General features: G+C 31.4%; 1 protein-coding gene across 4 annotated transcripts in view; it reads left to right on the forward strand.

Annotated features, from left to right (window-relative positions):
- The window catches only part of LOC127064618 (protein phosphatase 1 regulatory subunit 3B), a 49306-nt gene that overhangs the window by 9314 nt on the left and 15078 nt on the right, over positions 1 to 24914 (forward strand). For 3 of the 4 annotated variants that reach the window (XM_050995942.1, XM_050995944.1, XM_050995940.1), the window contains exon 2: positions 24706 to 24914. This exon is cut by the window's right edge and continues 40 nt beyond it. In XM_050995942.1, the coding sequence (XP_050851899.1) occupies positions 24712 to 24914 (203 nt within the window). In that variant the 5' untranslated portion in view covers positions 24706 to 24711. Of the gene's footprint in view, positions 1 to 21592; positions 22284 to 24705 lie in introns of those variants that run through there. The other variant, XM_050995941.1, reaches the window with a different exon arrangement.

Consider the following 24914-nt stretch of genomic DNA (forward strand, 5'->3'; position numbering starts at 1 on the left):
ATTCTCTTATTCTTTTTGTGTCGAGAGAACGCCCATACCTCAGGGCCCGAACGGACCCACACGAAGGAGTCAAAAGAGAAAGAGAGAGAGAGAGAGAGAGAGAGAGAGAGAGAGAGAGAGAGAAAGAGAAAGAGAGAGATGCATTAGATTCGTAGCTAAATCCACACACCACGCAAGTTCCTATTCCACGTTTCGCTTCCGGAGAAAGTGCCAGGGGCTACTTCAACAGATGGCTAATTTTTTTTTCTTTTTCTTTTTTTTATTGTCTTTTCTTTTTTTCTTTCTTTTCTTTTTTTTAATACTTTTTTTGATATCTCTTCTCACCTCGAACTTTACGTAATTTATATCTCGAATATAGAAAACTATTTAGATCTTATTAATAAAATTTGTTATATGAATTTTGTGAATAATTCTAGAGAAAAATCTATATTTATTAATCGCTTGTATTGATGCTATATCGAATTGTACTTTTAAAATGACCCTGGCATTTACGATTGAGAGGTTATGGTAATCAATGTTTAGAATAACTGTCTCTAACCAATTTGTAATCATTTGATAATAAACGAAATGAAAAATAAACAAATGTTTAATTTTTCGTTGGTAGATACGTGATATTGTTTAGATTTCAAAGAAGAAAAAAAAAAGAGAGTTATATAAATATTTTTAATCATAAATAATTTTAATCGGAATTATGCAAAATTTACGACGAGGAGATTACCGTAATTAATTTTAAAAATAATTCTTTCCCATCGATTAACAATTTAGTCGATAATTAAATGCGAACGATCAAAAGTGAATAAATATCTATAATATTTCTTTTCTCGGTTATTAAAATAAATCATGTCTAATTCATAAACAAATAATTGTCGTTTGTTCCGATCGAATTGCGTATTAGGAATGATCAAGAGATTACTGTAAACTCGTGTTTAGAATATATCGTTCCTAACGATTGCATTAGAAAAAAAAAAGAAAAAAAGAAAAAAAGAAAAAAAGAAATGAAAGAAGAGAAAGAAAAAAAAAGAAGTACGACATTTTTTTTACACGTGATATACTCTATTACAGATCTATGAAAAGTGTTAGATATCTAATTCATAAATAATCGTAATTGTATTTAGAATGACTTTCATTAACCGTATAAAAGTATAATAATAATCATTTAATAGTATATATAAAAAAATCGTCTAATATGGTTATGGTTATCAACATAGATGATAAAATTATTTAATAAGAATAAATGTGTGTCGATAAGCTTTTATCTCTACTGTCTCCTGATTCGTCTTTTGATGTCTCTCTCTCTCTCTCTCTTTTTCTTAAAAAAATGTCAAAGTATAGTAGTAGATCAAATTCATGGCTCGTTGTTCAGGAGACTCGCGCGTGATTCATGAGGATTAGCTTCGACACATATGGCTGATATGAGAAAAAGAGAAATAGAAAAAGAGAGACGGATAACGAAATATGTCTCTCTCTCTTTCTCTCTCTTTCTATTTCTGATCAATGACCGAGGTCGACTCAATGTAGCTATCTCTTTTCAAGTGAAACCTCAACATGGGTTAGAGATATAACGATATAGTATTATGCCTTTTCTCTCCCTCTCTCTCTTTTTCTATATCTGTGTCTGTCTCTGTCTTTCATTTCTAATATAAAAATCAACCAAAGAATATCTACATACTCGCTAAATTTTTTTTTTCCTAGATTCCCTTTAATTTCTAGTCATTTTTTAGTCTTTTTTTTATCCATAGATAATATTTCTTCATATCTTTATAGTTTCTACATAAAGAAAGATTTTTTTTCTGAACGAAGAATGAAAATAACAGAAAAATAGAAAAATTGAAAGAGAGAGAGAGAGAGAGAAATTTAAGCGGTAAGAAAATGTTAAGCAGTCTTATCGGTCGCAGATAACAAAATCGTCTTGTTTGTCCGATGAAGGTCGTTGTCAGGGTCGAATTCATTTTAATGCGAACGGAAACGCATAACATATCATTGTTTTTTTTCTTTAAATGGTGAAAGAAGAAGAAGAAGAAAAAGAAAATCCTAACCTTTCTCACCCGTTTGAAAAAAGATCACACGTGAATCGTATTCGCATTAAGCGCGCAATCTCGAAGCGTTGTTACGATTTTTTGCTTTTATCGTGATCGATAATATCTTTTTTCGTCGATTTTAAATGGGACGTGGTGATTGCCTCGTGATATGTTAGTGACCCTGATTATAGTGCACTTTAATAATTATTACGATCCGTGATCGATATATATATATATATATATATATATATATATATATATATCCGTAATTTATATACTCTTTTACGTGTATGTGATTTATGATCGAGATTACATCACTATGTCTTACGTGACATTCCTCTCTTTCTGTTTATCTTCGATAATATCGAAAAATCAATATTTACATATGAATAATAATAATTTTCTTTTTTTAAAATGAATATTGTCCTTAATAAAAATTTAATTTGTTCATTACAAATTTAATTCTTTCAGTAAATTTGATCAATAAAAATAGATTTTTTGAATGATATGTATCGAAACATTCGATTACAAATCAATAACAACAAATCTCTTTAATTGATCAATTGGCAATGTTTATTTGTTATAAAAAAATGTTCGTTAGTGCATCGTTCAATTCTAAACAAACAATAACTCTTCGTAATTTCTTGATCAACGAAAAGTTTATTTGTGAAAATAAATTTACTTAATAAAAATATCGATTAAATAATCGACATATCGAAGAATTCGATCATAGATCATCGAGAAATCTCTCGGATTTGTTTATTAGTAATGTTTATTACAGTAGATTTAATAGATAGAAGAGTATCGATCCTGTAGTTAATCGATATATCGGAGCATTGAACTATAAATAATCAAGAACGATCTACTGTAATCCCATCGTTAGAATGATTTATAAGCAGCAAATCGTTTGTTCCACGCTGGAGCGGCTCGGAACAAAAGATAGTCTTGAGTACTTAACTATAAGTAAGTACTTACTTACTTACGATCGAATGGATTTCGTTATCGACAGAAGAAATACAAATTATTAGAGGTATTCAATACACGTTTCACTCGTACTGTGGACTTTTGATTATGTCATATCTGTCTCTATCTCTCTCTCTCTCTCATTCTCTGTCTGTCTGTCTCTCTTTCTCTTTTACATTGCTATACGATATGCTGCTTTCGTAGCAGACGCCAAGATATTGCATACGTATTTGATTATGTGTCTATGTCTGGCTCTATCTGTCTGTCTCTCTGTCTGTCTGTCTATCTGTCTGTCTGTCTGTCTGTTGTCTGTCTCCGTGTGTCGCACACGACTGTATCTATGTGTGATACGTGTACGTGTGTATGTATGTCAGGTATTAATATAATCTCGTACGAAAGCACTCGTATCATTCGAATTGCACATCATTCCACGTATTAATCGTAGTCAATGGTTATCTCGAATATCTCCTTGTTACGAGAAATCCTTTACAATTTCATTTTCATTTTCGATCTTGATCGACAATCATTAGAAACATTTAAAATTTTAAGTTGTCAGTGATTTCACGTAAGTTATAATTCGTTTGATATCTCTTAGCATGCCTCGTTCGTTATAGATCGCTAAGAGATTTGTACTCGTATCTATGATCCATCATCCGTCCAATCCTTCATCGATCTTTTCAACATCAATTTTAATTACAAATTTTCATCTATCCTATCTTTCACCGATCTTTGTAATATCCATTTTAATTATAAATTTCATTTAATATTGTCATTGATTTTATAAAGTTAATATATCTTTCAGGATATTTTATTATAACATAATTTTCAAGATCTTTTCGAAGATCCATCATCGACCTTTCTAACACTTGTATACAATCTGAATCAAAATTGTCAAACGTTATTCGTTCTATAAAAATTATTTCGATTAACATCTTTTAAGATATTTTATTTAGTATAATTCGCAAAAATATCTTTTCAGATCTATGATCTATCTATCCTTTATCGATCTTTCTAAAACTTATATTCAATCTGAATCAGCATTTTCAAACGTGTCATTCGTTCTATAAAAATTATTACGTTCGATATTTTTATTTTTATTTTATTTTAATAAAGATCTCCTGAAATCTACGATCTATCAATTCTTCATCGAGTTCATTGTGTTGATATGAAATTCTGATTTTCAAAGGTCTCTTAAGCGTCATTTTTAAACGGAGTATCGCGTTTGAAAGAGGCTCGCAAGGACTCTCGTAGAAATCATTGATGCGATTCATACATCATTTCACGATTATTACAAGAGTATCGAAGAAGTACGCTTTATAATACGAGAGAAAAGAAAGATACATAGATATATACACACGCACACACACATATATATATACAAGCTTATATATGAGTTAACGAAGAAGTTGAAAATGATGGATGAAAAAAGGATACGATCGATCCGGTCGAAAGTTATCTCTTTTTCTCTCTCTCGCTCTATAACATTTGCGTAAAAACGTTTACAACGCGTTTCTTCGTAAGTAATTATTAATGATAAAACGACGTATATATCGGAGCCTCTTTTCCTATCTTAATGCTTAAATTTAGAACGGTCATCCGTTCGCAAATACTGATTTAACGTGCCGCCTTTCTTTTTCTCTTGCATATAAGTACAAGCCCGTATAAACGTATAGAGACGCATAGATATTCGAGTATACACGCACACATTATATATATTATATATTATATATTTTATGTATATTATATATATATGTATATATATAGATGGTATAATGCAAGAAAATTAACTCGTATAGGACATTATTCCGTCTTCGAACATCTCTCCTCTATAAATAAAAGATAATTGCGATTACGTACTATATATACAAATCTTAGATACGTATAGATTGGATAATCTCAACAAATGTGAACGTATATACGTATATGCATACTATATAGTGTTGTTAGTCATCGTTTAGGTGATTAAACCTTGCTTTCTATTTAACATACTCCGCCTATCTGTTTCTTTTAGATACATACGTAGTACACACGCATGTGCATACATATGTATACATATGTATACATATGGAAGACAATTGAATCGCATAAAATACTTTCCTGTCTTCTTCGTACGGCTCTCCTTTTTTATATCGCTTTCTCGCTTTCTTGCTTTTATAGATAAACCGTATTGATTATTACATACGCTATATTGTAATCTTTTCGATATTCCAGGATAGCACGTGTGTCCAAATAATCTCAATAAATGTAATATACATTTTTATATATATAAATACACATACACACGTACACGTACGCACATATACACACAGTTATGTTGGTAGTCAGTCACCGTTTGGATGATTAAACTTTGCTCGGTAAGATTCCGTGCGATCGTGGACTGGTATGAATATATCGAGCAGAAAGAGAAAGAGAGAGAGAGAGAGAGAGAGAAAATAAGAGGATATATGTCGGTTATCAGGTCTCTTCGAACCAGAAAGTCGATTTGATAAGACGTCCGCGTAGGATTCGAGTTCTCTCCCTGGCGCCTTCGTCAAAGTGAAAAAGACTCTTTCGAGTCTTTGCCTAGTACGATATTACGAGGATGTTACGACGATGTTACGATCTTACGATGTTACGACGACTACGACTACGACTACGACGACAATGGACGCACGCGTGAAACGAAAAGAAACGCGTGTACGTCTCGTGATAATACCGGACGTGTCTTGTGGAAATTTACGGGATATTTAGGCGCGTGCGTTTAACAAAAAGATAGACGGATGGACCGACGAGTAGACAGATAGATAGACGCAGACAGAGAATTACGAAAAATGCTTGTAATGTTTTTAGTGGCAATACCTTATATTTTTTGGGAGAGAGAGAGAGAGAGAGAGAGAACTTCGAACTCTTTATACTTCTTTGAATTACGTGTAATATGAATTTGTTGTAATAAATGGATGTGCGAAGAGAGAGGATTACGACAAATTTGTCAAATGTTTAATTAAGAAAATTTGGGAGATCTTCGAACTCTACCTTTGAACTTGTACGATGATTTTGTTGCAGTAGAGAATGAGAGAGAGAGAGAGAGAGAGAGAGAGAGAGAGAGAGAAAATGGAAGAAAGACGGAAGATTACTAAAAATCGTGAAACGTTTAATTCAGAAAAAAATTTGGGAGACCGTCGAACCCTGCCTTTGAACTCTCATTATGATTTTGTTACAAAATAAACAAAGAAAGATTACGAAAAATTACGGAATGTTTAATTCAACAAATTTGAGAGATCATCGAACTCTGCCTTTGAACTCGACGTACGACGATTTTGTTGTACTAGGTAGAGAAAAAGAGAGACGAAGAGATTATGAAAAATTGTTGATTATGCGAAATGATTAATTTCAAATATTCAGATCCTCGAAGTGTATTTTTGAATTCTTACGATGATTTTATTGCGATAGTGATTATGACAGATAGATAAAGAGAGAGAGAGAGAGAGAGAGATAAAGAAATAGATAGATAAATAGAGAGACAGAGAGGGAGAGAGGAGATTACGAAGAATTGTTTACATTTAGATTAATGAAATTTTTGAAAATCTTCGATCTCTCCCTTTGAAAGTAAATAGTATTTTTTCTCTTTGCCAAGGAAGTATAAAAAAGGTAATAAAAAATGATTATTAGGAAAATCCTTGTTGCCCTATTCGTTTAATAAAATTCCAAAGAGAGAGAGAGAGAGAGAGAGAGAGAGAGAGAGAGAGAGAGAGAGAGAGAGCTTTGGACGCTGTTTTTTTAAATCACAGTTCGACAAAGAGAGAAAGAGAGAGAGAGAGAGACGCAAGAAATTAAAAAGAAAAAATAGCCTGCTGTTTATTCCAGAAAATTTCGAATATCTTCGAACTCGTCTCCGTTTTTATTTATTCATTAATTTTCAATAAAAACCAAAAAAAGAAGAGAGATACAGAATTAAAGAAAAAAAAAAAAAGGGATGTTGTTGGCTCGTAAAATAATTCCAAAGAACGTTTGTACGATGATTTCGTTGCTATTGAGCAAAATTAAAAAAATATATATGATACATTACGTGTATAAAATAAACAAAAAGAGAGAGAGAGAGAGAGAAAGACACAGAGAGAGAGAAAGACAGAGAGACAGATAGACAAACAGAGAGGTTACTTTCATTCTCTTCGTTTCTTTCTCTAGAAAAGACTGCCATCCTTTCTTCTTTGGTGCTTTCCCGTTTGCTTTCTCTAATCGGTAAAGCGCACCATGGGGCACGAGCCTGTCTCGTGATTCTAATCACCCAGTGGAAATTTCTGCTACGCGCTAGTTCGCGAAAAAAAATTCCATTTATCTCGCCCGCCCGTCCGAAGAGAGACGAACATTCTCTCTCTCTCTCTCTCTCTCTCTCTCTTTCTCTCTCTCTCTCTCTCTTTCTCTCTTTCTCTCTCTTTCTCTCTCTGTGTCTCTCTTTTCTGTCTTTCTCTGTCTTTCTCTGTCACTCTGTCCCTTTGGCTTGTCGACACATATATAACCATTAAAATTCCCAGGCTTTTTCGAATTCGTATGTGGGACACAACGTTACGTATATTTATCGTCGCATTTGAAAAATTGCAATACTAAGTACTAACATAGATACTTAATTTATATTTATGCGGTTATGCATACTTTTTCCGTGTCGCGATAAGTTTTATTGAACATTTTAATTAATTAAAGGATTCGAGCGGATGAAATCAATTTCTTATGCAACTTAGAAGGGTTATCTTATCTTTTAATGAATGCTCTCTCTCTCTCTCTCTCTCTCTCTCTCTCTCTCTCTCTCTCTCTCTCTCCTTCTCTTCTATTAGATAGTTTCTTTATATTTTTCTTTTTTTCCTTTCTGTCTTTTTTCCTTTCTTTTTTATTCCATTTGTTTTCTTGAACTAATCAACATGATTATAAAATAATAAGGAAATGTTGTTGCAAATGCTTTGATTAATTTTGATCTATTTCTTTTTCTTTTTTTTTCTTTTCTTTTTTTTTCCTTCTTCAACGCGATTATAAAATAACGAGAAAGTGTTGTCGTATGTTTTGATAGATTCCGATCTATTAATTTTTATTTTTCTCTTTATTTTTGTATTCATTTTTTTCTTTTTTTCTCGAACTAATCAACGAGATTATAAAATATTAATGAGAAAGTTGTTGTGATACGTTTTGATTCATTTCGAGATTTGTTTTTATTACCCTTTCTCTTTTAAACAAACAATCGTACATCATCGATATGTACATGAAGACGTCGTTAGAATGGCGATAGAAGAGAGTAAAAAGATGAAAAAGGAGAAGAAAATAGAGAGAGAGAAAGAGAGAGAAAGAGAGAGAGAGGTGCGAAAACGGGTGTTCGTTTTCTTCTTCGAGGATCGCGTTTCTCATAGGCTTGCTTATGTTTCTACTTGTGAAAATGCGCGTCTGACCTATAAATCCGATCTTCCAGGGCGCGCTAACACGATGGCACGTAATCTCTTTGACGAAAGTACGCGCGAGAGAGTTTCACCGAGGAAGAAGGAAGTGGATATCGCGAAGTTATTATAGTCGTTCGAAGATGACATTTGACGATCTTTTTTTTTTCTTCTTTTCTCTTTCTCCTTCTTCGTAATCTTTTTTCTTCTCATCTTTTCATTTTCTTCTTTCGTTTCTTTTTTTTTTTTTTCTTTCTTTTCTTCTTTTCTTCCAAGATATGTAAGATCGTTGTATGTAAAAAAGAAAAAGAAAAGGAAAGAAGGTAAACGATATCGTAATTTTTCATTTAAATAATTTTCAATCTTCAATGTACAATGTTCAATGTACTATCGAATATTTATTTGTTCGTTAGATTAGAATTTCGAGAGATTAATAAATAATCGTGATACGCGACGAGAGGGAAAAATGTTTCGAGGGCCTCGTTCGGAATTTTTTTCTTGGAATCTTGAATTTCTTTAAGGACCTTGTTGTTAAAATTGAAAATCTTTTATTTTATTTTTTTTTTTTTCATAAATAAATGTCAAATAAAATGTGTTTGGCAATCGATCGATACGAGAGAAAAATATGTTCGACATTCTTGTATTGGATAAAAGGGTCTTATCGAGATCAACAATTTTTCTTTCTAAAATGGAACGTAGATTTATGAGTGATCGTTTACAAAAAAAGAAAAAAAAATGAATAATTTAATAACTTCTCCAACAAATAATTTCAAATCAAATCCCTGTATGTTTGTTCTGTATTAGATAAAAAAAAAGTGAATAATTTAACAACTTTTCCTGCGAATAATTAAAAATTAAACCCGTGTATGGTTGTTCTGTATTTGAAGAAAAAAAAAAAAGAGAGAAGAAGAAAAAAAGAAAGAAAAAAAGAGCTGAAGAATTTAACAAATTTTTTCTTTTACGATATCGTAATTTGAAGTTAAATCTATGTCTCTGTGTTTCTAATGTCTCTATGTCTATATGTCCCTGTGTGAGATCTCATATTTGAAATTTGACAGGTTAATAAATAATCGAGATATGAGAGAGAGAGAGAGAGAGAAAGAAAGAGAGAGAGAGAAAAATGTTTGACATTCTTGTTTGACATTCTCCTGTTGGAAAAGGGCCTCTCCGAGCGTTGACTCCGAAACGTTCTCGTACGGTTCGTCGAACCGAGCCAACAAGAGGCAATAATGCCACGCACGGGCTCGTCTTTCGAGCCGAGCAAAGCAAAGCCAAGCCAGGCCAAGCCAAGCCAAGCCAAGCCAAGCCAAGCCAAGCTTTCTGTGAGGTTCAAGGGCCGACCCAACTCCCTTTTCCTTGATCGTTTCTTTGAACAGACATTCATTAATTTCCTTTTTTTATTTATTTATTTTTTTTCTTTCTTTCAAATTTCACCAAAAATTTCCAATCTTTTTCTGTTGGATATGTAAATAATTATATAACGGATAATCAAAGATTTCGATGTCCTATATATATATATATATATATATATATATATATATATATATATATATATGTGCTCGAAAATTAAACTTTAATTTTAAATATTTCGCAAGATTTAATAAGAAAATTAATTATTTCGTTATTATTTTGTAATAGGTAGAAAAAAATCGAACGATAAATTTTATTACTGTTTTTGTTCTCTTTCATTTTTTTCTTCCTTTTTTTTTTTCTTTTCGTAACGGTTAAAAACGAAAAAGTTAAGTTAAAAATGATGAAATTTAATTATTTTTCTTGCAAGAATTACAAAAACGAAAAGAGAGCGAGAGAGAGAGAGAGAGAGAGAGTGAACAAAATTAAGTCAAAAATGATAAATTTAATTACATTTTTTCTTTTTTGTAATTTTTGTCATTTTTTCCCTCTTTTTGAATTAAAAAGAACATTAAGTTAAAAATGATAAATTTAATTACTTTTTTTTTCCCGCTTTCTTTCTTGGCAAGAGTTAATAAGAAAAAATTAAGTTAAAAGCGATAAATTTTATTACTTTGTTTTTTTCCTTTTTTTTCTGGACCAGGATTTAGAAAAAGAAAATAAAAACGAAAAAAAAGAAAAAGAAAAAGAAGAAGAAGAAGAAGAAATTAATTCGAATGATAAACTTTGATTACACATATTCATCATTGACTTAGGTAATTAACTCAGGACAACTTATTTACTTCTCGATCATCGAGCGTTGAGTACGTATGTATACATATACACATATATACATACAAAAGCATGTGTGTGTGTGTGTGTGTACATATGTAAGTTGGTTCGTCGTTCTTCTCGTGTGCCTGTCACGCGCTTGTTGCCTGATCAGAAGCGAAATTTAAGAACCGGTCTTGTCTCTATTTACGATACGCGAATCTATATTTTGATATCGAGTTTAATCTACCGTATTGAACATCATTGACGACGACAACGACGATGACGATGACGACGACGACGACAAACGACAAAGACGGCGAGGACTGTTGACTGTAGGTCAAAGTATCTTCGACTACTATACGCCGTTGAAATAAAATTAAAAAAAAAAAAAAAAAAGAAAAGTGGAAAAAAGAAAAAAACAGAGAAAGGAGAATTACGCCGTCAAAAAGAATTACATAACGCATTTTGGAAATTTCTTTTCGAAGAATCATAAATATTTACTCTTCTTCGATATACGTATATTTTATAGAGTTGGAAGAAGAAAATTTGTAAATGTATTTTTTTGCTTGCATATATGTGTATGTAGATGTAGATGTAGGTATAATACGGTACGTCCGTGTAATGAGACATGTAAATATTGTTGAGAATGAATTTATAAATATACGGGTCGATAAAAATATCGAATGTAACGTCGATACGCGATTGCTTTTACAGAATGCTTCCTGTAATAATGTTTCATTGGTAACAATATTTCGTTGGAAATTATTCCTTTCGTTTTCTACGATTATATATCGTCATTGTAAAAATTCTAATTCGATATATTTATATAACGTTATTTCAAAAAAATATTCCATTCTCTCTTTCTCTTTCTCTTGTCGAATATTGATAATATAAAGCCGATTCGAAAAATATTCCAAACGATTTCGAAATCATGGGAATAGCAGGCATAACAGATATTTCAATTATATCTATCGTTTCTTTCTATTTTTTTTTGTCTCCTTTTTCTTTTTTTAACACTACGTTAGATTTAATCTTCAGGGTTATTAGGCGAGTTAGAAACAAAGTACGTATAATACACACACGTGTGCACGTACACGCGAACATACACGTACGCACATACTGTGCATATTATTAGATGTTTACAAATTATTTTTAGTAACAGGTAGGTATATAAATGGCAAAGAGACGATGGAAATATTTCAAGTACGAGTACGAAACATCGAATTTATCTATTTATACGATATAAATTTCATTTTTTATCTCGAACGCGTGCGTACGCATGCGTACGAGAGAAAAAAGACAGAGATAGATAAATAGGTTATGTGTGTGCGTGAGACAGAGAGAGAGAGAGAGAGAGAGAGAGAGAGAGAGAGAGAGAGAAAGAGAGAAACAAACGAGAAAAAGAATAAAAAAAATAAAAATAAAAATATAATTGATCCCCCAAAATTTTCTTATAATTTAAAACATTGTCAGGGTTTGACCGTCACGCGAAATATATTTACGTATCTCTGATCTTATTTAGCAGTGATCCAAAATACGAGCGTGAGATGACACGATAATAAGGTGACGGTAATTTTGACTTTTTTTATCAGAAAATATCACGTAAGCGAGAAAAAGACAGAGAGAGAGAGAGAGGGAGAGGGATAGAGTAATAAACAGAAGTCATGTTATAGCGATGAACCAAAAAAAGTATATATAAGGCATTAATACGATTTATTTTTTGCCTCGTATGACATTACTATCTTTCAACGAGGACTTTCTTTTTTTATTCTTTTTTTAATTTTGTTACATTTAAACGATAAATTTGTAATCGTTTTAACCACGTTTTGGATAATAATAAAATAATCGTACGAATAGTTGTAGGTATATATGCATATATGTATATATGTATGTATGTATGTATGTATGTATGTATGTATATCAAATCGATTCTTACATCTTTCAGAATTTTATAATTTATCATGATTATCTTGACGATAGATATGCATTAGTTCGACTAGCTCGCACGAACGATATATATATATATATATATATATATATATATATATAGATAGATAGGTAAATATATAGAGAAGGAATTCTCCCTCAATAAAATTTCTCGCGTCGAATTAACCAACTAATCTCTTATCGATAACAACGAAGCTTATGGTAAACTAATGTAAGCTTATTGAAAATCAGCTTGGTCCAATGTAAATTTCTAATCTAAAGGGATTTTAACGTAAATATCCTATAAAATATACGACTCGATCTTATCTATACTTGTTACCATCCCCACTCCTTTACCCCTACGCCTACCTATACTCCCCTTATCCCCCATAATTTACGATCGTTGGATACTAGAGAAGAACGTTTCAGACTATTAATCCTCGATGAGTTTAAACGTGAATAACGTTAATCCGGTTCACCTTTCGTACGTAACTATATAAACTGCATACATGAAGATACATATGTACACATATATATATAACACATAAGCATTAATATGGATGGAAAAATTTTCATTCAACGATAGCGACACGTTGAAAAAGAAAAAAGGAAAAAATTTATTAAATAAACAAAATAAATGAAAGAAATGAAATATAATAAACGAATGAACGCGTTAAATTTTTAATTTTGAGATTTTTATTAAGCAAATCTTCCTTGCATGAATTTTTCATTTTCTTTCGTTTTATTTTTTGTTTTTCTTTTTGCTCTTGGTCTCGTCCATCTTCTTTTTCTTCTCTTCTTAGGTCGATCCATCTATCCTTTCAAATTTATCTCCTCGAAGATCTATTCATATATACATGTATTTACGCCTACGCATGTGCTCTCCTCCATCGGACTTGATGAAACTATCGAGGGAGGAAGCTTCCTTATTGATTTTAACTGCGAATGAGGGTCTCTCTTTCTCTCTCTCTCTCTCTCCCTCTCTCTTTCTCTCTTTATCTATCTCTCTTAAAATGCAGAAGGAAGGCCTTTATGAACGATCGCTAGATTTTATATTGCCAATATTAAGGTCGCTTTCTCGTTACGATTTACTTGAGTAATTAATGAGATGAAGAGAGAACGTCCTTTCAACGTTATAATAATAATAATAATAATAATAATAATAATAATAATAATAATAATTATGATAACAATAATAATGATGATTATTATTATTACTATTATCATCATTATCATCAACATCAACATCATCATTATCATCATCATCATCATCATTATTATTATTATTATTATTATTATATTATGGAACCCGGACCTTTCAAAACTGGATCATGCTAAAGTAGAAAGGATTCTTAAAAAAGAAAAAAGAACGAAAAACAAAAAATAAATCTTTAGGATCATTAATCTTTTTCACATTTCTGTGACTAAATTCTCTATTTTCTTCTTCGAGTTGACTCAAAATAGTAAAACGAAAATTTCAAGTCACAAATGCAAGAACAGATGCATACACGCACACAGAAATAGGCAGACAGACGGAACCAAACACATACACGCGCGATAATGTTTCCATATGTCATTTCCTCCGAGTCGTTAGATTTATAAACGATAGATCCGAGGTTTACTGTGTTTATTCTGAAGATAGTTCCTTTCTATCTTTCCTTTTTCCTTCCCCTCTCTATCCCTCCACTTCCCTTTCCCAACAAAGACACCGTTAACTTCGATGACGTTGGTCCAGCTCGAATAAATGTTAAACTCTAGAACAGAAGTCAATCCTATCTACTCCCTGGTATTTTAAAAATGGCTACGGAACGATTTTCACAAGCAGAACCAGGCGGATTCGAAATTGGCGCGATTCGGACGATTGGACGAAATCCAAAATTTTCGATAGAACCGCAGGAAGATCGGCACCAATTCCATATCCCAAATTTTTTATTTCCGAACAAATTTATTGGTGCACAGATCTTTTTTCTTCCTTCCTTTCTTTCTTTCTTTCTTCTTCTGCTTTTTTCTTTTTAGCGTTTTATTACATTTAAAATACACCTAAGTGGCGCCTTCTTTCGTTTCTTCGTAAATATCCGTCTAGGTACTACTCACGTACACATAATACATACATATATGTGTGTCTTTATGTATGTATGTGTTTATATATATATATATATGCATGTATGTATGTATCTATGTATATATCTCTGTGTTACATCCTTTAAGAAGAACCGACGATTGGACTTGCTCCAAGGGCGTGACGTTCCGCGGAGGTTCACTCGATCTAAGACGGTGCACTCGTCTAAATTTAATACGAGATTGTCCGAAATAGTCCACACGACTGCGCAATTTTCTACCTCGGACTTTAGCGAGGAAAAGGCGGAGGAGACTGCATCCACGAAACGTTACAATTTAGTAGTTTGGTATACTATCTAACTACATCTATCTCATTTCTCTTTCTCGTGCACTCACTCACTCATTCGCTCGATCATTCGCTCGCTGGCTCATCTTTCTCGTTCTATCTCTGTTAAAGATGACTAATTACGATCAACAAATTCGATATTTAGACAATATTTGACATATTTATTTATTTATCATTTTTAATATATATATATATATACATATATTAAGTAATTCTTTAATTTTTCACTCAATATTTTATATCCGATATATAACATTTACTTCATTACTTGTTCAACTTTAATCGATCGATTTACTTAATTTCAATTAATTCCATCGACAGTTGTTATAATTCTATTTTTTTTTCCTTTCTTTCTTTTTTTTTCTTTTTTTTTTCATTTAAGATCACATCCAAAGGGGTAGAAAGAGAATGAGAAGAGATGTATTTACTTTATTATCCCGATTGACAATGCGTTTAAAATAATTGGATAACGATAATAATTTCTTTTTCACTCTCTTTCTCTTTCTTTTTTTCTCTCTGCTTCTTTACATAAATACATATGTATTATATAATAAGGAACATATCGTTAGTTCGTAAGATGCTTGAGATTAAGGAAGGTCGTGGATCTTGGGAAGCACGAGAAGACGAAGTACCACCATAGGAACTCCGGTAGCCATATTACGTACAAAACGCGTCGATAGAGATCTCTTAGAGTGTGTATCCCTTGGTCACGCGAGAAAGAGAGACAGAGAGAGAGAGAGAGAGAGAGAGAGAGAGAGAGAGAGAGAGAGAGAGAGAGAGAGAGAGAAAGAGAGTGAGAAAGATAGCATATACTTAATATAGTACACGTACATATATTATTTCGTATAGATATATATACCTATACATACTAAAATAGTACACGTATATATATATTATTTTATATAGGTATATATACCTACACACACATATGCAGACACAACACACACACACGTATATAATAAATATACTCAAAGAATATGAGCTATCTCTTCTCTCGTTGCTGGTGCATCGCAATTCTTGGAATTTATTATATTACTTATTTACTTGGAATAATCATTTTGCCTCTCTTTCTTTTTATTTTCTTTTTTTTTTTTTTTTCTTTTCCTTTTATAAATATTACGGAATATCGAATTAAGGGGGTGTGCGCTTAAATTTCTTTATATCGGACCTGATTTTACATTTCTTATCTTCTTTTAAAGACAGAGCGAACGAGCGAGCGAGAGATAGATAGATAGGGAGAGAGAGAGAAAGAAAGAGATAAGTCTACTTTCGTCAGAATAAAAGAAGATAGTCTCTTATCGTTCATTTGCTTCTCGTACGATCGATCAACCGATATATAGGTATGGACGTTCCTTTCCCAACAATTTCAACGGCATATTCTTATTATTCAGCAAATTCTTATTTGATTAATTACTTCAATAAAAATTTATGACGCACGAGGGATAATAACATTTCTCTGAGGTACTTAATTCATACATTTAATCATTTATCTTCTTACAAAACATCTCACGTGATATATATATATATATATATATATATATATTGTACGTGTATATATGAGGTAAATCAATAATTGTATTAACATTATAAATCATAGTAAAACTCTGTAATAAACACATGAGCTTACGAAAAAAACATATGATCATGAATATAATAGTCGACCTTGAACGAGATTCATCGTCTTTTTCCTCTTACATATTTTTTTCTAACTTCGATAAAAAAGAAAAAGGAGAAAAGAAAAAAAAAAGAAAGAAAGAAGAAAAAAGAGAGAGAAAAAAAAGATATGGCTTAATACGGTTACGGGTGAATCAGCAGATATATTTTTTTTTTTATTCTTTTTTTATTTTCTCAAAATATCTCGTCGACTAATCACTTTTAGACGTTGTACTTTAATACCGACTTATTCCGTATGGTACCGTTCCATTTAAAAAAAAAAAAAAAGAAAGAAAAAAAGAAAAAATAAAATATCGATGACCTTGAAATCTCGTCAAAAAATGACCTAGAGGAAGCCTATCGTCAGACGTACGCCGATTGAAATATTATATTTTAATTTTGTAACAAGCATTTTTTTTTTTTTATTCATAAAATCAAATACAACAGAGATCTCATAGTACATAATTATTGATTCTATGGTGGTACATGTTATTTATTCATTTATTTCTTCAGTCATCTTTTTGAAATTTTTCCCACGTCAAAGATTACAATTGAACGTAATTTAAGGATTCGCTTGATACTTGTTAGCAATTTCAACAAATTTAATTCTCGTTCTTAATATCGTTCTTAATTATTCAATAATCCTTAGGAGCATAGATCCAACCAGATTTATTCTAATCTAATTAGAACCTAATCCAACATGGGGATCATTTAACATCTCCGGAGACATAACACAGAACTCGAATATCGTTCCATGTAAAAATGCAGTTGGACAAATTCTTCGAAACTTGCGTCAGCCGGATATCGCTTGGCGATACAATAGGCCTTTTATTAAATTATGGACCAATCGGAATCGTAAGGGCGATTGGTATTATCATAATCGAATAGAAACGAAAAAAAATTCTATCCTTGGAAAATTTCGTAGATGGTCAGGTAGATAAGTTTAAAGGAAGATCAGACAAATGTTTCAAGTCAATCATAATTTGTCTGTTTTCTATAAAAACTAGTCATTAATTAGTTAACAAGTCTGTAATTAATTCTGGAATCTATATTCCTTGAATTCATGTTTTTTAAGGTGAATCCTTCGGTAAAGGTTTCACTGTCTGACCATAAACTGACCATCTTAAATTATGCCACAGAACGTAACATACTACACACATATATATATGTATGTATATTTGTATATGTATATATGTATATATGTATATGGCTACGTTCCTTCTGCAAAGGAAAGGCAATTGCTCGATGGACAGTCGTCTCGTCGACTTTTTCGTCCTTCGACGGTAGTCAAATAAGAAAGGAAGAAAAGTAAAGGTCGTTTCTCGATTTGATATTTCTCCTATGCATTATACATATATATATATATATATATATATATATATATATATATACACTACCATGTACATATGTGTGTATGTACGTGTTTTAATATTTCGAATATTTCAATTTATTGGAAGAAAAAAAAAGATCCTGATTCAAAATCAAGAAGTTCGGTTTTGTAGTTTTACGATGTGAAGAAAAAAAGAGCAAAAGAAAATATTAACACGGAAAATCAGGAGAAAATGTGTAATTGATTTTTAAAATCAGCTTGGAAGCTTTCTGAGCTATCTTATGTATCTAAGCATATTAACTTATGGTTAGTAGGTATATATGTATTATTATCTTGTACTCTATTGTTTAAACATCACTATATATGTACATACCTATCTGTATATTTTATTTTTTTATTTTATAAAAAAAGAAAAATGTGATCACACATACATACACACACATATACATATATTTTTTAATATATAGTATAAAAATTATTTATGTACCTAAGTAAATTGCCAAATATCAAATTACGAGTATCCATCTTTAAAATGAAATACATATAGAAATATGTTGGCTAACTTATGTTTAATATATCTGTAATATATATATATATGTACCTACCTACGTATTATATTTGTCGAGCATGAAACGCTTATTATTCTTCGTATAAAGTACAGATAAAACAGAGATCAAAAAGAATTCTCTTATTTTACATCGAAATAGCTTAACATTTTATTTCGAATGAGGACGCATACGAATGACGACGATGATGATGACGATGATGATGACGATGATGCATCGTTACCGTTTTAACTATGTAAATACAAGAACAGATATGCGGTTTAAAATTTGCATAGAGATTTTCGAATCGTTAAACCTCGATATACTCGGGACACTGAGATAATAAATTCAAAGATAAATAAAATTATATTCGATATTTGTCTAATATTTCTACGATATATTATATATATATATATATATATATATATATATATATATATATATATATTATATATATATTGATCTATATCATAGAATTTATATTATATTTATATTATATTACGTATATATATTATATATTATATATTATATATTATATGTATCGTAGAAATATTAGACAAATATCGAATGTAATTTTATTTATCTTTTATATGTATATATATGAATATATATATACACACATACACACATATGTACAAATATATATATATATATACATATATAATTCGTCCTTTGTTTACAGTATGCAGCCTAACAATCGACAACCAGCGATACAAGTTTATTATACTCTTTAGGACCTGACAAATTGATAATATAAATAATTTATAACATTTTATGATAATAAATCATTTCACATGGCAAGTCGTTGTAGAATTCTTCTTAACGAATGCCATCGAACTTCAAAAAAAAAATATATATATATATATAGTTTCATTAAAACAAAAAAAAATAAATTTCTTATGAAATTTTCTCTATCATTCGACCTGCAAAAAAAAAAAGAAAGAAATTGATACCAATACGTGCCTCCGTCGTATCAAAACAAATTTGTTAAGAAAAAATTATTTTTTTGCTATGTTCTGTCCTTGACGAGATATCTGAATTTTTTAAGATAAACGGTACACCCTATATATATATATATATATATATATATATATATATATATATATGTAACGGTTGAGAAAATTTCTCGAGATGGAATCTTTCAGATTCTAAAGAACGTCGATTGTTCTCGAAATGATAAAAGATAGAGACAAATTGTAAATAAAATATCAAAACAAGTTCTAGGAGAAAACAGAAAAGATAGAAAGAAAGGAAGAAGGAAAAAAAAGAAAGAAAGAAAGAAAAAAAAAAAGAAGAAAGGAAAGAAAGTTGTCCACGTTAGATACTTTATTATTATCGATGGATCGACACGATCGAAGATCGCGATTTCTTGAAATAAACTTTGTCTATCACTGTGAAATACCGATATGAAGTTAAGATATTGACGTCGTAAATGTGTTCAATCGTAAAACACGCGAGAAGAATCATGCATCGAATAAGATCGATAACAGCCTACATAGACACATAATACATACACACAATATATCTATGCAATATTATTGAATATATACATATTGAATTTGAATTATATTTAATATATATATATATTGGAGAAAAAAGAGAGCATATTGATATATATGTATATATTAATATATAATGTATATTTATACATGTATATATAATATATATATAAATACATACATAGACTTCATATACATTAATTACTCTTTTTCGTGGCTCTTTACGTTTAATAATTAGATTTATTATTTTACAAGCTGGTCTTTTAGTATTATGATATGAGAAAGAGAGAGAGAGAGGGAGAGAGAGAGAGAGAGAGAGAGAGAGAGAGAGAGAGAGAGAGAGAGAGAAAATGTAAAATTAATTTTTCACTTTTTCGAGAACTTGGTAGCCCACCCAAAAACTTTCGTTACTTTGATTTATTGAACATTGAATGTACGTATAATAAATAAATAAAATATTATAATATTATAATACAGATATCGGAAAACTTTTGAAGAAACTGTTTTCTAATATTCTTTCGAGAATGGAATCCATTTTTCTTTCTCGTTCGATCGTATCGATGTTTGTCGAGGAAAATTTTGATTACATGACAGTTCGATAGATCATTTACGCTTCTCTCTCTCTCTCTCTCTCTCTCTCTCTCTCTCTCTCTCTTTCTCTTTTTCCCTGTCTTTTTTAGATTGAAGTTTGTCGCGAAGTTGGCACACGAACTCTTTTGGTATCTTTCCTCGTGAAATTTGTCGTTGCACACGAGACGAGTTTATGCATCGTCGAAACGTCGAATAATAAAAATAATATATATATATACATACATATATATGAGCATATATATATATATATACATATATTCACACATATACGCACACGTGCGTGGGCATGAACACATACACACACACATACACAATCACACACATACATATTTTTCTACGACGAAGCTATTTCTACGGAATGACCTCAACTTTGACCTCACGACATATTTTATTCAAAGTGAACTAACATAACGATCCATCCGATCAAGTAGCCGGCACCGTGGTAATAAATAAACGAAGATTCGATAAATAAACGAAGTTTCGTCGTATTCCATTAGGATCGACGAATATGTCGGTCTTAGATTATGCGAGAAGGAATGTAAGAAAAAAAATGATATATATAGATAGATAGATACTAGCAACTTCCTTCTTGGACGTGGAACTACTCGTCCTTGCCCCTCGTTGGCGTTCGTAAAACAAAAAGGGAAAAAAAGGAAAGAAAAAGAAAAAAAGAGGTGGGAAAAAAAATAAAGTCACTCGACGACCTTGACCGAGGAACTAGAGAAAGAATAACTGCTAGAACGTGGACACATTCTATGTACGTTAACGAGCACTCATGCGAACGCTACGATCGCAGTTGATCGTAATTGATCGTAATTGATCGTAGATGATCGCAATTTCTTTTTCTCTACGTTCGATCCGAATAAAAAAAATGTATACTTTTTCTTTCTCTTCTCTTCTTCTTCTTCTTCTTCTTCTTCTTCTTCTTCTTTTTTTGTCTTCCTTTCTTTTTCTTTTTTTTTATTTTTTTTTTTTTATTTTTATTTTTTTTTGTATCGGAAAGATTTATGTCTTTTTCTTCGTGGTCCTTGAACAAACAAGCTTATTTTTATAAGATCGTAATTTATACGATCGTAATTATTAATATATTTTTACAATAAGTTATTAATAATGTCGATATTGATAACCCACAAAAAGTGCATACATATATTGTCTGTATGTGTGTGTATATGTAATATATAATAAATTAAATGCATGTATGGATCTGTGTGTGCGTGTGTAGTTACTTTATTAATCCCATTATCAGTACGATCGCGTCGTTAAATTACATGTAAATAATTTAATAATCGTTAGAGAGGCAGAGATAAAGACAGAGAAAGAGAGAGATAGATAGATAGAAAGAAAAAGAAAGAGAGAAAGATCAAGTTGTTTCTTTTAGTAAACAAGATAGAACGACGATGGCATTCCGATCAATCGGATTTTATGCAATCAATTGGAGTTTTTATATACCTTGACCTTACTTACCTCAGTCGCTATCAATGTAACAGATTAAAGATGGTTCTATATAAATCAATTTGTTCTTGATCTTCCTTCAGTATTATACATATTGTACATACACATTCGTTATACTTACATAGCTATTTTGTCGTTAAAGTGTCTTCGAAGGAATATAGTGCGAGCAGGGAATAAATGGGCTCGAGTTATATTGTATAACTTAAATTTCATACTATTGATAAAATTCGTAAAGTTCAGAAGAATTTCGAGAGAAACACAAGTCTTACAATAATAAAAGAGAGAGAGAGAGAAAGAGAGAAATTTTTCTTTTCGATAGCCGACACTTTTCTCCGCACAAAACGTAAGTTATTTATTTATATATATATGTGTGTATATATATATATATATAAGTTAATTTTTTAATTGAAATTTTTTGTTTTTCATGTCTAACAAAATATAATCGTATATGAATATTATAGTATATCTAATAATAATATATATTCTGTAATAAATAATAATAATAATAATAATAATAATAATAATAGCAACTTGTTATTTATTTTATTTTATATTATATATATATATATATTTATACGTGCATCTACGTAGGTATATAAGGTATTATACTATGGATACGTTATATATAAATTAGTATTTACGTATCTAACGAAAAATTATATTGCATTAAAATTATATGATATAACTCATAATACTATAAAAAATAACTTAGCAATACTATAATAACAACAATGATAATAACAATAATTATACGTGTACGATTAAGTATTATTGCATAAGTAAAATTCATTAATAGACTCATCGGAAGTTTCTCGGCTCGTAATATTTCTTTTTTACAATCTGAAAGAACGAAAAGAAAAAAGAAAAGGAAAAAAAAAGAAAAGAAGATATACCAGTTTAAAAAAGGTCAATGGAAAGAAGAATAATGGATTCTCCTTTTTTCTTTCTTTCTTTCACTTTCTTCTTTCATCTCCTCTTTTTTTTTTTTTATCATTCAAATCACGCAGTAACTTTTGGCACGTCGCCGTAGTTATTCTTGAGGAAAATGAAATTTGAAGAAAATATTGAATTTACTCGAGTGCGTATTTACTCGAGTGCAAATTTACTCGAGTAATTGATTTTTCGATGGGAGAAAGAAAACAAGGAAAAAAATAAAATGAAATATATAAAGTGTGAGTTTGAAATTGCATGGCGAAACTCGTAACGTTCTCTCTCTCTCTCTCTCTCTTTCTCTCTCTCTCTCTCTGTCTTTATGCGCTTCGTCGATTCAGAAGTCGCACACGTGCCTGTTTGGTTCTAGTCTGGTAGACGTCGAGAGATATCTACCTTGGTAACCGGTCGAAATAAAAGGAAGAAGGACGAAACGGTACCGTCCGTGCGCTTCAACCTCATCCTCTTGGGTAATCGTTCTATCTCTTTCTCTCCCTTTCTCTGTCTTTCTTTCTCTCTCTCTCTCTTTCTCTCTCTCTATCTATCTCTCCCTATCTCCCTATCTCTATCTCAATCTGTCTCTGTCTGGCGTACGAACGTAAGAAGAAGTATACACGCCTCTTAACTCTCCCAGAGTGTTTCGTTTTATATCCTAGCCGAGATGTACAAGTAATAGATTAGAAAAAAGGGGGTGTGTAGTGTAGTGTAGCGTAGTCCGATACGTAGGCGTTCGTCTATCGTACGTATGGTATCGTTCATTGTACGTATTAGAAATAGAAAAGGTATGAAACGGGAATACTACGATTCGCGCACGATGACCTCCTTTTCTTTTTATTTCTTCTTTTTATTTTACTTCGTTGACGTTGTTATTGGCGGGTAAGTCTGGTAGAAAAAAAGAAAAAAAAACAAAAAAAAAAAGAAGAAGAAAAAGAAGAAGAAGAAGAAGTTCGATCAACCGTGAGATATAAATAATAATCGATGACAGAGAGACAAGGATAAAGAGAGAGAAAAAAATGGACAAAGTTGATAGAGTGGGATCGAATTGAGGGGAGGTGGAGTAGGGGATAGAGGGGTGAATAGAGGGGTAAGGTGTGGGCGGTTATAGAAGCGAGAAATAATATATCCAGGCTCGATAATTCCCCTCGCAGGTGTCCTCTCGCGAATATAGTCGAGTATGAAACAGGTCTTGTGTGATCTATAATCTATAGATCGATTATCTCCCATCTCGTCTCCTTTCTATCTCTTTCTATATTAAGAATATAGGCAGCAGAACTGCTGCTTCGACTCAAACATTCTCGTTTTACCTTCGGGCCGATACATACATACGAGTATATTCTACGGGGCTCTATATAAGTGTATTTTCACTTTGAAATATTTATTCTTAGCTCTACGAGATTTTCTTTTTTTGTCTTCGTTCGTTCTTTTTTCTTTTTTCTTTCTTTCTTTCTTTCTTCCTTTTTTCTCTCTCTCTCTCTCACTCTCTAAGAGAATTCAAAACACGCGAAAGTACGTGTCCTTGACACACATCACAGTTTAGAAGTTTAGATCGGAAGTTGTTAATTTTATTAATAGTTGTCGCCTCTCGCGTTTTTGAAAGTTCGATTAGAGCGAGATCATTTGTTATTCCTTAAGATCGTTATTAATTATGTCATTCTGTAATTTTATGTTCGATGACGAATGGGATTTCGTTCGTTTGATTTCTTTCTTTTCTTTTTTTTTTATTCTTCTTTTTCTTTTTGTTCATTGCGTAGATTGTACATACGCGACAGACGACGAAGCAACACTTGTTTTCATTCCAATTTTTTGTTATCTTTGTTCTTTCTTTTTTTTTGCAGATCTAAATGTGTTCCATAGCGATGCCAACAGAACTTATCCTGGGGCACAGTCCTCCGGTATACAATCCACTCCTGTACAGGCCTTTGGTGACGCCGACGATTACCACAAGATCGGTACCACCCAGAATACGACCGTGCCTGTCCACTGGTTCGTTGCCTCTGGACAGCCTAAAAAACAACAATGACAGCAGTAACAAGCAGAAAAAGAG

The sequence above is a fragment of the Vespula vulgaris genome, chromosome 6, assembly GCF_905475345.1.
Source record: "Vespula vulgaris chromosome 6, iyVesVulg1.1, whole genome shotgun sequence".
NCBI lineage: Eukaryota > Metazoa > Arthropoda > Insecta > Hymenoptera > Vespidae > Vespula > Vespula vulgaris.